At 36.1% G+C, this 13,216-nt stretch overlaps 1 protein-coding gene across 1 annotated transcript; it reads right to left on the minus strand.

Annotated features, from left to right (window-relative positions):
• Nucleotides 1-1,744: 1,744 nt before the first annotated feature.
• LOC100263172 (uncharacterized) lies at nucleotides 1,745-12,492 on the minus strand. Its single transcript, XM_010651704.3, has 6 exons — nucleotides 11,343-12,492; nucleotides 8,107-8,272; nucleotides 3,875-4,051; nucleotides 3,683-3,766; nucleotides 2,459-2,540; nucleotides 1,745-2,344 (listed from the first exon to the last, which is right to left on the minus strand). The coding sequence occupies exons 1-6, from the start codon at nucleotides 11,720-11,722 to the stop codon at nucleotides 1,914-1,916; spliced, it is 1,320 nt and encodes a 439-aa protein (XP_010650006.1). The 5' UTR covers nucleotides 11,723-12,492; the 3' UTR covers nucleotides 1,745-1,913.
• Between the last annotated feature and the right edge of the window lie 724 nt (nucleotides 12,493-13,216).

Here is a 13,216-nt window from a genome sequence, read left to right on the forward strand (position 1 = left end):
TCTTTCGTCATAAAGACTCTGATAAGACTCCCATTCATGAACGTTATCAATGATAATGACCCACATTCACAATGCTATCAAAATGCTATCAAGGTTATCAATTGTTTATATGGTTACTTTAATTTGACTACTTTTACTAATAACTTAACATAAAGAGAGTCATATCAAATTATTAAACCTGCTCTCTCATTTATTTAGAGGAAGGGGGGCCTCTGGAGAATTCAGTGATAAAAGAGGCGTCTTCAAGTAACCAGCAATGAAAATGAGAAAGGACAAAAATGGGAATTTGGGATGAAGTTGTGCACGTGCAAATGAAAGCTAATTCTAATCCATCGCATCAATTTCAGACTGCATATAATTGAAGGGTGCGGATCCCATCTTGGTTGTGGTGCAATGTGCAATGTATACAGGGAGAGAGTAGTAAGTAGCAACACCAACATCAGGCTAGAATCCAAGGTCTAGTGCCGACTGCCGAGACATGTAGGGTTATAAAAGTCAATAAAGTAGGATAATGATACCCTCAACATCACATTTAATAATGGGAGTTCAGCGAAATCCAAACCCAACTATACTGTTATCACCAAGAAAATTTGTATCTACCACCGGCTTTTGAGGGGTGGAAAGAACTGAGCAATTTGAATTAAGAAAAAAGGTAGTGCAGTATACTATTTTCAGCAGTAGGGGTTTTTTTTTTTTTTTTTTTAAAGGTTCTTTTAAGCTTAGCCTTATTCATTTGATTTTGAGTGGGAAAAGAGACGAGTAAGAATTATCAGAGGAAAATATTAAAAAATTGAAGGAGGTGAATAAAATTATTTTTATTAAAATGCTTCAAGTGTATGTGCATCCAGAGGACCCACCCAGTGGATTTGTGGAGGAGGTGAGATCTTGAATTGTGTCCATGTATTGCCTCCAACCATGCAAATCAGCCTAGTTGCAGAGTGGAACCCGAGACCCAAGAATGCTACGACATCCCTTTCAATCAAAAAGTGAAAATGGCTAAGGGATTTGCACATTACAATTTACACCAGGGGCAGGAACCTTGTGCTTAAAAAGCTTAAGAGTTGGGAAATAACCAACCAATTGGGTGATAAATAATAAATATTCCACCCGTGAGTGAGTTGGATTGAAAGACTCCTCCGATTTTGGTTGGAAAAAGAGGAATAAACAGGACCATCCCTTTCCTGTTTTTTGAGCCCACCAAAAAGACGATGGCTTTGTCCCTTTCCCCTTCTTTCTTTATCCATGGAGTAAGACCAGCTGTTACTTCTTCTGAATCTCATAGAGCCGGCTCTCACTGTTACCTCAATGCTCTATTTCAACTTTACTCGTAATGCCACACTCCAAACAATCCAATCTTCCTTATAGTTTTATATTTATATAGAAAAATATCCTTCAACTTTTAACCCCCAACCTGGTTCCCGAATGGTGGAGCATAGCAGATTAATCTCCAAGTGCTTAAGGTATCTTTCACCTTTTTTTTTCCCTTCCGGAAGGAACTGGAAAGATGGCCGGGAGCGGATAAGGAAAAAGGGCTTTGCGATTCCAATTTGGGTTTTCAGGAAAAGAATTCTGTGAGGTGGTAAGCATAGTGTGTACGTGGATCACCCTGGCTCATGTTTTCATGCTTTTGCCCATAGGAGCCAAATAAAAGAGCTGGGTTCAGGTGCAAGTGTATGTAAAGTATTTGTTTTTAAATGAAATTCAAGTATTTTATGTAAAGAAGAAATAGAAAAAGAGAATAATATTCAAGAAAAAGAGACTAAATTCACTCAAAACTGATAAAAAAAAAAAATTAAAATACAATCAATCTTGAATGATAACAATTGATGCATTGATAAATGAGGCTTAGGTTTGCTAGGGGATCCGAATAAATGTTGTGGATAGAACTAGGACGAGTGTGTGTTAAATGAGTCTCACCTCCGCCTAAACCTTTGCCCTGCACCAATTAATAAGGCTTTCCCAATTGTACCCGTATGAAGTCCACAGACCAGAGCTACAGTTCCACCGATAACTATCCATTTCCAATCAATGCCCTTATCTTTCTTTCTTTGGATATCCACCACTTGACCTTTTTCTTCTTCACCAGAAGCGGGCTCTAAGGAATCACTAGTTTCATCAAAAGAAATTTTTGTGGTGATTCTTGCCATCAGTGCACTTCTGGACAAGGGTGCCTCTGTTTTCCTTGCATTTTGATATGCTCTCATACCTGAATGCAGTTTCTTGACTGTTCCCCACATCCCATGGCGGACACCCAGCTTTGCTACATCCTTGGGGATCCCCATGTCTTCATAGTGTACAAGGCTCACCTCGCATGCAGACATTCCTTCTCCTTTACTGGATTCCACTACATTCATTTGATAACCAAGAAATTCCGTTAATTAATGTCCACTACCAAATTGCGCACACACTCAAAAGGAAAAAATGAAGTAAAATTAGAAGGTTAACTGGCATTACTCACCAGCCCTGATGATCCAGCTTGAGAAATAGAGCTCCACACGCCGTGGTTTGTCACGCTTGGGCAACCCTGGATATGGCACCCCCTGCAATATTACAGGTTACACCATTAACTACCGATTTATATTCCTATGCTTGACATATGTATTATCTTTGTGTAAATTCATTACAGATATAAATAAAATAACAAAATAGCAGCAGATTATACTTTGAATTAACAATGGGTTAAAAAGAAAACAGAGATTAGTAGAAAATATAGCTAATTCTAAAAACTAATGTTGTACAAGATGGAATAGGGCAGGCATGATAAAAAGCAGCAGATAACCAAACTTAAGTTCTTGATACTCTTAAGTGTCTTTTCCATCTTAAAACCTCTGCTTATGAGTAATATTGGTAGCGTTTTTTTATTTCTTAGTCGAGCAGAGAAGAAATTGGAAGGAAGGTTTAACCCATGCTCATACAAGAACAAGCTACAAGGAAGAAATCATTTCAAGATTTATTCTATTTTATTTTACCTTATTTTCTTTATTTTAGTTATTTATTCATTTTTGGTGTGCTTGTGGAGTTCAGATGCCTTTAGCTAGGCTCAAGTGAGCTGGACAGCAAAGACAATGCAATGACATGTTTGTGCTAATGCATTTTAGACTACACGTATCAGTTAGTAGGTAATCAAATGAACCCTTAGTGTCAACAATCATAAAGACTTATTGGAGGCTGATCACAGGTGATCAGAAGTAAATATCAATGCAGCTCCAACACACAGGAACAACTAATGCATGAACATAGAGTTCTTTGATCCTCGAAGCTTAAATTATTTCACCCTTAAGCTTGATTGAAAAAATATGATAAGACCAAAAATAAAAAAAAAAAGATTCAAATTGAAACCAGGCAAGCTTGACTTCATACATTTGATTTTTTTCAGTTTCAAGTTAGACATAAATCAAGATCAGGTCTGATACGGTTCAACATGCTTAGAGTATAAAACAAAGTTAAAAATTTATATTCTTTTATTTATTGAACAATAATACCCTGGGGGCTTTCAAGCCAGAGAAATTTTGATCTGCCAGTTATTTGAGTACCCATTCTTACTTTCTTACCTGTAGTGAGTCAATAGACCTTTCTAACTGCTATAGAAGCCACTTTGTAAAAGTAGGATAAGACGCAAAAAAAAGTTAACAGAGCCTGAGAAGCTATTATGAGCCCAGGGTAAATAATGTCTAACCCATACCTTTGTCACACAATAATATGTCTTCCCAGCCTCCCAAATTCTTCGACCAATGATATATTCTCTATCACTGCAGAAGAAAGGGAACTGCAAACAGAATAAACAGAGAGTTGAGATATCAACTCAAAATTGTGGGAACAAGTATTAAGTCAATACATCACTAGTACATGTGTTCAAATTTTACGTTCAACAAACCTTTTTTATCCAGTGGACAATCATTGTCGCTGTATGAGGGAATTCCTCCAAGATTTTAAAATAAGCAAGCATAGGGTCCCATTTAGGTCTAAACTCATCATCCCAGAAGAAATCTCTAACCACCTCGGGAGTTGCATCCTCAAATACAGTTCTGCTACGATACACAGTGGGGCCATTCTGATAAAGAAACACCATTATCGGTTACTAATGAATTTTATCTTCAGTCTACAATGAGAATTGAAAATTATGCACAATACACACACACACACACACACACAAATATACATAGATAACACATAGTAATACGTATTGACCTAATAAAATAGACTAGTATCCACATTAAGAAATGAAGAAACATGTTGCTAGGCAACCATGTAGCCTGAATGCATAAATCCATGTCTAAACCAAGCACCAGAAATTTCAAGAAACCATGGTGGCTTGCAGTTTCCAATACAAAATAGTCTTGAATGATATCCAAAGTTTAGAATGTATAGGCCCATCCCATGAGAACATCTTATAACAGGTCATTCACCTATGATGCAATGTACGAACTTGGACAGAAAATTTGAGATTTGGTAAATACAGAGATTGGAGGGAGAGATATGGAAGAGTTAGAATGACTTGGAGAAAATTCATGACATCATACACTATAATACAAACCAAGATGGAGAATAATTAGTAATATAACTTGTGTTGATAGATAGAATCATACTCTTAAAACAAATCATTTATCTATGATGCAATTTAGGAATTTGAACAGCAAAAGTGAGAGCTGGTAAATACAGAGATTGGGAGAGTTGTTACAACATTTTTTCTTTTGCCCTGAGAAGAAGAATTGGCATAACTTGGAGAAACTTGATAATATCATATGCTATAAAAGAAACTATTATCATATGGTATAATACAAAAGAGAATAGGATAGAACAATATTAACTTAACTTCATATATATATATATATATATATATATATATATATATAGAGAGAGAGAGAGAGAGAGAGAGAGAGAGAGAGAGAAAGATCATGTTCAGTTAAGTAGCATTAAATAAACAGATTAAATGTCAACTTCAGGAAGATATGATGGATTGATTCAGTGGATTGGTGATATTGACAATCTGATTGAAAATACCAGGGAATTAATCACCTGATTTCCAAGATTGTATAACTGTATGGAATTAATTCCCTAATTTCCCAGATTGTATAATTGTATGTGTTGGAAAATGTATCAAGTATAGATACTTTTTGTGTGAAGAATATTGTATGGAATATTTTCTATATTCATGTCATTGTAATATCAGATTTCCTTATAGAATAAGGAAAGTTCTTAGGGATATCCCTATAAATATTCTAGGTTATGAAGGGAAAAAAGTTATGAGATGAAAATGGGATCGTAAAGACTTTTTGTGATGGATAGAGATGTGAGGAAGAATAAGAGGGGGTTTGTGGTTCAGGGTATAGATATAAAGAGTGGGGAAACATTGGATGTTTCGGTAATCCAATAGTTGTATCTGGTTTATGTCCTTTGTATTATTCTCTATGGTATAGAGAAATGATTCTCTCTCATCTGTGAATGTAACCATGGTTAGCTGAATCACGTTAAAACCTCATATATATTTGTGTTGATTGTTTTATCTTTGTGTTCTTAAACTAACATTGTTTGCATTAAAGCTTTCGTGACACAACAAACTGGTATCAAAGCTCAAGATGAAAATTTCTGATTGTGTTCTTAAACTAACAATGTTTGCATTAAAGCTTCCACGACACAACAAACTGGTATCAGAGCTCAAGATGAAGATTTCCGAAATAGCAAAAAGGAATAAAGCACACAATAATATGACAAACTAAGTTTTAGTCGAAGGTAAGGTCGATTGTTCTCTCGTCGGGGTATGATACAAAAAAATGTGTAATTTTATATATATATATATATATATTTGATAAGTAAAGAGCAAGTATATTAAAAAGAAAGAGGAGACACCAAATTAGTGCCCTCTAGGTATACAGGGAGTATACAAAAGTAGCCCACCGACTCTAAACCAAGGTAGCAGGACGAAACCCCTACCTATAACTAAAGCATAGCTACTCAAAAAAGCTAACAAGAGACCGAGGGCTCAAAACTATAAACACCCTAACCCATGACCACAGATTACATATAAAAGAATGTTTCAACCTTTGGACTGACAACACGTCATTCTCAAAAGCCAACAAATTTCTTTCTTTCCAGACTGACCACAATATACATAAGGGGGCCATTTGCCACGCTTTTTTATGGATTTTCCCCACAAACGCTTCATGTCACCCAATGAGAGTTTCCTTAACTGTACCAGAGAGAACCCACTCCACACCAAAGAGAGAAAAAAGAAGATTCCACAATGCCCTTGTCATAACACAATGGAGTAAAAGATGGTCCATTGTTTCTGCTTCAGCAAGACAAAGAAAACACCTATTTGCCAAAGAATAACCCCTCCTCTGGAGTTGGTCCAAAGTTAAGATTTTGCCCCAGGAAGCTTCCCAAGCGAAAAAAGCTACCTTAGGAGGCACACCCGCTCTCTAAATACCAACATAAGGGTACAGAGCAAAACCACCAGGCTCCAGAGTAGAGTAGAGCGACTCTAAAAGTGCTAAAAGCATAGAAGAGTACACAGGACGTATACAAAGTGCACTAGGTCAAAAATTAGGAAAGAGGAAACATAAAAAAAAAATACTCCCACCCTCATCCAAGCCCCAACCAATATATGAAATCAACCATATGCGCATACCCATCGCCTATATACACCCTAACCCACATAAAGAAAAAAAACGTGTATTATGGAGAGATGAAATATTGACTAAATGGAATGCGATCTAGGATGGAGATTGTTGGAAAATGTCTCAAATTCCTAATAAGTATAGATTCCTTTTTTGTGAAGAATATCATATGAAATATTTCATATATTCATATGTCATTGTAATATTAGATTTCCTTATAAAATAAGGAAAATTCTTAGGAATATCTCTACAAATATTCTAGGTCATGAGAAGAAAAGGTTATGAGATGAGGATGGGATTGTAAAGACTGTACGGGGTGGATAAAAATGTAACGAAGAATGAAAGACACCTAGTGGAGCAAGGGGCTTGTGGTTCAAGATGTAAATATAAAGAATGCGGAAATATGGGATGTTTCAAGAATCCAATAGTTGTTTCTGATATATATCCTTTGTAATATTCTCTATGGTATAGTGAAATGATTATCTTCCATCTATGGATGTATGCATGGCTAACCAAACCACGCTGAAACCTCGTATATCTTTGTGTTGATTGTTTTATCTTTGTATTTTTGAACTAACATTGTTTGCATTAAAGCTTTCGCTTACACGACAGTATGCATTCCGGTTTCATTTTTCTGATTTATAGGGTAGACTATAGAGGATTTCTAGGAATTACTCAACTCCCTTATTTGAGTAATTTAGTTTCCTAATTTTCTAGAATCGTATACTATAAATACTCCATCATTTTTCCAAAATTCATGAATAAAAAATCATTCTTTTCCACACTTGCAAATAGTGTTTTTATAAAATTTTAATGGGCATATGAGGATGGCATATAATACAGAATATGACAAAAGCATAGACAAGGGTTCAATAGCATTTAAAAGTGGAGAAAACAATGATCATGTAGATCTTTTTCCCCACCTATTGGTTGTTCAGAAATTAAAACAACATTTCTAGCTCATAGGTTTATAACAATATAGATAGAACCCAATCAATCCCAAACAGCTCAGGCTGGTGGTCTTACACAGTATTAGAATATGGGAGAGAAGCCAATAAAATATGTTTATGGTAATTAGTGTAGCAGCAAAATCTGAGAGGCTTGATCCAAAATTCCAATAGGCTCATACAAATGTTGGATGTCCCTTGGCCTGGGCTTTATTTTGGCCCAAACACAAGTTTGAACTCCCTCTCTAGCTCAAAATAAAGCCCAGGCCAAATGAACCCTTTAGAAGCCAGCTCATTTCACAAATAGTTGATTTAGACTATTCGGACCTTGGCCAAACCTGCCAAAATTTCTCATCCCTGGGTTCAATTGAAACCAATAAAGCTGAATATACAATGCAAATACCATACAAATCAAGCATCCCTCATTGGTAAGAATATTCATCAATAAATTATACTGTACAAGCTAATAATTTGCCCTAACACATTGTCCGCATGTTAAAGCTAGCATTTACATGTTTGTCAAAGACAAAGTAAGAACCTACCTCGGGCTCATGGCGCCAAGCTTGGTATGACATATTTGGGGTTGACCGTTCCATCATACCTTGCCATGCCATTTCTCCATCCTTCCTTTCGAGAACATGCAAAAGGTGATCCAAGTCATTTTCTGTGACAATATCCTGCTCTATTTCTGCAGGTCTAGTATCAAGACTGCAGAAAAGTGGAGGTAACACAAATTAATTCATCCATGAATGAGAGAACTCCACTGATCCAGCAGTTGTGATCAATACAATTGCAGTAAATGTTTTTACAGCATCCCTGAGAACTCAAACTAACAATTCAAGAGGATAAGTATATAGGACTATTCTACAGATGTACTTACAATTAAGTATTCTGGTATGTATATTGACCAGCATAAAATCTAGAGTAAGTGATTGTAACCTATTCACCCATGTTTATATAGAATTATGGCTTGTTGTTTGAGACCCAAAGTCATTTAAAAGAGAATTTAAATTTCAATTGCTTATTAAGTCAGAAGGAAAAGAAATCCTACTGCTTCTTGCAACTTGGCTTAGAAGGCATGACATGGCAAGAAGCAATTACTTATGTCAATCCTTCCATAAATGGTTTTAAATGACCGTGAAAACATATAATCTTGGTCCATGCATATATGATACTTTTAGTGATGCATCAGGTGACAAAATCAGTATAATGTCGAAGGTCATATTGGGTATCAGCATGTTACAACATCAACAAGAAGTCAAGTGCAAAAGACCTTCAAATTAAGGGCACAGCTTTATAAGCCAAATTTAATTATCCTCCTAGAGAAAAAAAGAAAGAACAACAACAAAAAAAAATAAAAAAATAAAAAAATAATTATCCTTCTAAAACCATCACATCAAAAACAAGCACCTACGTTAAAAATAATCACTAGCTTTTTTTCCTTCATTTCCTGATTTTAGCTACTGATAAGGTTTTCCCTTGACCAACAGATGTCAAACACAAATCTGACAAAGGATTTTAATTTTCCAATAATATGCGATCCATAGCATAAAAATAAGCACCAATGTTAAAAATAATTACAAGCTTTTTTTCCTTCCTTTCCTCATTTTGGCTATTGATAAGGTTTTCTCTTTGACCAATTTGTTACATAAATCACACAAAGGATTTTAACTTTTGAATAGTATGTGATTCAATTGTAACTTCTGTACTCCCCAACTATTTGGTTTTCTGGCTTTTGTTGGTTACAATGTTAAATGTCAGTTTAGATACAGGATGTTGTAACATAGGGTTATAAGCCTACGCAGGAGGCTCACTTTTTCACTTTCACTTGTAAGCTCTAATTGGCACCAACACCTACCAACATGGAAAGCCACTTTTAATGACTTCCTCTCCACACTCCTCCAAGAAAGTGCTCAGCTACATCAACATCCTTTCCAAGGAGGTCAACAGCAATAACCATCCACTCAACTCATCAAAAAGAACCTTTGAAAGGTAGTTAGTTAGTCACCTATATCAACTCTTGAAGAAGGTCAAAAGGGTACCTTTACTCTCAACATCACTGCATTCCTCAAAGAGGGTAGTCAATTGAAGAAGTTTCATTCAAGTCAAGATCAAACTCATCTAAAGATGTTTTAATCATGTCAATTGAAGATGTTTCGATCATGTCAAGAGGTTACCTTTACTTGCTTCCCTTGAGGATGCTTAGTTGTACAATACCAAGATGCTTCACCCCTATCCAAGTCGTAAGCCAAGGTAGAGAACTCAACATGAACTTGATGCACCTCCATGATTGGCTTGAACATCCACAAGCCTCCTGGTTTAGCATCTAAAGTTGGAGATTTTTCAAGGTGTAAACAACCCAAACAGTGGCAAGCCTTTGGTTGGACTGAAAAGGAAAGGAGCCACTAATATCCATGGCATAGATGTTGTCTTCATCGAATTTCATGTTGAAAAGCCAAACTGGCTGCAATGGTATAGTCAACCTATTGGTTCATAGGCTTGTAGCATAGGTAAGATTGAAAAATATATAAAGGCCCAATAATTCATAATACAAGAAGTTAGAAACTTTCTTCTTAAGATCACCCTCAGAATTATTCAAAAATTTCCATGGCATCTCCATTAGACGTTCTTGAGATGGGCACTTATACCCTCCAAACCCTCTCTAACCTCTCACCTGCTTAGCTCTTCTTGCGAACTTGGATGCTTGACTATCTATTCTGTCTTGTAGCCAATCACATAATTCAGCAAGAACTACACAAGACTATAAAATCTTTCTCTTATTTCATATGCCCAAAGTATATCTACCCAATTGTTGTTTATGATTCCTATCAAAAGCAAATGTTTCAGCAATCTAACAGGCTTTCTGGTGGTCCACTATAACAAGACAAAAGGAAAAATGCTACTCTTGTTTCAGCTCTCCTTACAGCATCCTGTGGAGGCTAGACCATGCCGTAAGATTTTTATTAATATTTTTACTAAAGAATTTCGCAATTTTGCGTAAGATTTTTATGATAGTTTGGATTATAACTAAGGCTTCTAGGAAATCTTTGTAGGCATGCTTTGTGATGTTTAGCAATCAAATTTATCTGAAGATGGTATCAATATTTCTATTGCGACTATTGAGCTGTAACAAACGCAAGAGCCATCCAATGTTACTTTGGCTTGAATCATTCGGCTTTTCATTTTGAAACAATCACATATTATTGTTAAAAATATTCTAAATACATTCAATAGATTGAGAAAATACTATTAATTGACAGATAATTATGAATTAAAAAAGTAAAAAGATCAATGCATTAAATTATGAAACTCAGAAGGAATAATTTTGAGATCAAATGGTGTGAATTTACCTACAGTGACCAAACGACTTTAATAGCAGACCCCAAACTCTCTTTAGATGCCAAGAGACAAAAAAAAAACTGAATTCTCACGTTTTCTGGTGTTTTTATCATGCAAAAGAAACAAAAAAAAACTGAAAATCCCACCTTACACGATTTCTGCTTTTATTTTCCTACGTCACAAGCAATGAAGAATCTACCATTTATGGCCCTTGAGGCCTGGCTCAAGTGGTAAAGGGTTGAGGAGGGTTTGTGGGAGGTTCCAGGTTCAAGTCGCAGTGGGGACAAAAAAATTACCTATATATAAAAAAAAAATGTATATATATATATATACATACCATTTATGAATTTCAATTTCCTTCCCCTTCCTACATTTTCTCACTAACAAACGGAGCAAGCAGATAGAGAATAAAAAATTCAGAAAAAAAAAAAAAACTCACCTAACATCGCCTCCATTTCCCTCCACCGATCGCGCCGTCCCCGCCGGCGAACTCGAAGCCGCCGCAGCAGTCGGCCCTTTCCTCCTCACTTTAAAATTGGACCAAATCGTCCTACCAACCGAGAAAGCGGAGAGCGCTGTGAAAGCCAACCAGAGGCGGCGAGCCCCGAACCCAGGCGGTGCCGTCCAGAGGAAGCGAAACTTGCTCCGGAGGCCAAGGTAGACCAGGCCAGTCCACCGCGGCCTCCATGACCACCCAATGACCAGACCGATCATCACCGCCACCCAAATCGGTACTGCGCACAGCAAAATGTCAAGGAGCGTTTCGATGACTGATGGCTTCTTCATGAAGTCCATGAAATCAAAGAAGATGTCCTCCATTTTTTCTCCTAGTTGGATTCCCAGAGAAAAAGCCCTAGAAAATAAGGGGTAATTTTTTTCTTTCAAGCAATCGATCTACATGGACCGGCCGATAGATCCAGGAGGCTCGGTGCCTGAAGTGAGAGGAAGGCCTCTAGAGAGAGAAAGAAAGAAAGAAAAAAGAGAGAGAAAAGGAACAGTAGTGGTGGGTGGTGGTGTTGGCCTGTTTGCCTTCTGTGTACGGAAATACGACGTGGCTAATTTTTTACCGCTCATATATATTTTATTTCTTAAGATAAAATTTCCCCCACGCGAATCAACGGCTCGTCAGTTACATTTCCACATGGAGGTTTTTAAAATTATTATTTATTATCATTATATTTTGCTTGAAAATAAATTGAGAACTATTTGTGATATCTGAAATATCAATAAAAATAATTAGTATTGTTCGAAATATTACTGTGGCATTGGAGGTGGAATACACGCGTTGAAAGGTGAGCGTGACGAGATGGTGTTTGGATTGAGGGTTGATATTCCCTTGGTCGGATAATGGATCAGGTGCACCCGGCAGCAGGATTTTCAACCAATCATCTAGCGAAACCGGGTAAAATAATGGCGGAAGCAAAACACAAGTGTGAGATGAGGAAAGGGTTCACGGTTATTGCGTGCTCCAAAAGCAGGTTAGTTTTTCTTTCTAATTTATTTTCTCTCCAGGTCATCGTGAATTGTCGCGTTCTTTTGAGACAAAACCAAAGTCTCCTTTTGAGATCAGCCGAGTATACGTTGAAAAAAAAAACCGTAAATCTCATTTAGTCTGTGTAAAATTTTGTCTTATTACGTGGGTAATTTGGTATTTCCGCTATAAAATTGTAAAAATGACCTCCCTTTCATTTTTATCCCTTTTATCTTTCTTTATTTATTCATCTTTTTATAGGGCTTAGACTTTATTGAAAAAGAGGGAGACAACATAAACTAAGAGAATGAGAGAGCTAAGTAATAAAAATGGCAAGGAAACAAAAAAGAGGGATAAAAATGTCCAAAATAGATCATTTTTCTAAAGAAGGAAGAAGGAATTTATTTTCCAATTTTGTAAGTATTTTAACCCTTTTAATCAAACATGCCTTATTATTTTATGTATGATTTAGATTTTATTATTTTATACCTTGATTGTGTATATCTTTATTTTTATTATATTTATTTCTACCCTATTCCCATATATTTATACATTTGTATTTTTGATGAGATTACAAATTTAATATTTACCAATTTGGTATCTTAGAATTTTCTCGATACTAACAATAAAATGTTTAGCTCCTATCTAGATTATAACGGTGGACTCCATCACTAACTTAAATTAGAGGAATGGTGTTTGTTGGAGGTGAAGGTTGAATAGGTAATTTCACTTATCCATTTATATATTAATTAGAAATGGTAATAAGACGAGTTTTTTAAGGTATCTGCTCTACTTCATCCTTAATAAAATGAGTTTGGAGTAAAGTTGAATGGGTTTGAGAA

The sequence above is a fragment of the Vitis vinifera genome, chromosome 5, assembly GCF_030704535.1.
Source record: "Vitis vinifera cultivar Pinot Noir 40024 chromosome 5, ASM3070453v1".
Classification (NCBI taxonomy): domain Eukaryota; kingdom Viridiplantae; phylum Streptophyta; class Magnoliopsida; order Vitales; family Vitaceae; genus Vitis; species Vitis vinifera.

Bases quoted from the DNA above. Each gene is read 5' to 3' on its own strand.
- LOC100263172 (XM_010651704.3), bottom strand. From the start codon at position 11,722: ATGGAGGACATCTTCTTTGATTTCATGGACTTCATGAAGAAGCCATCA. The intron at 4,052-8,106 runs GTAGGTTCTTAC...TTTCTTTATCAG, and splicing joins CTTGGCGCCATGAGCCCGAG to AATGGCCCCACTGTGTATCG. The intron at 2,345-2,458 runs GTGAGTAATGCC...AAATGAATGTAG, and splicing joins AAGCTGGATCATCAGGGCTG to TGGAATCCAGTAAAGGAGAA.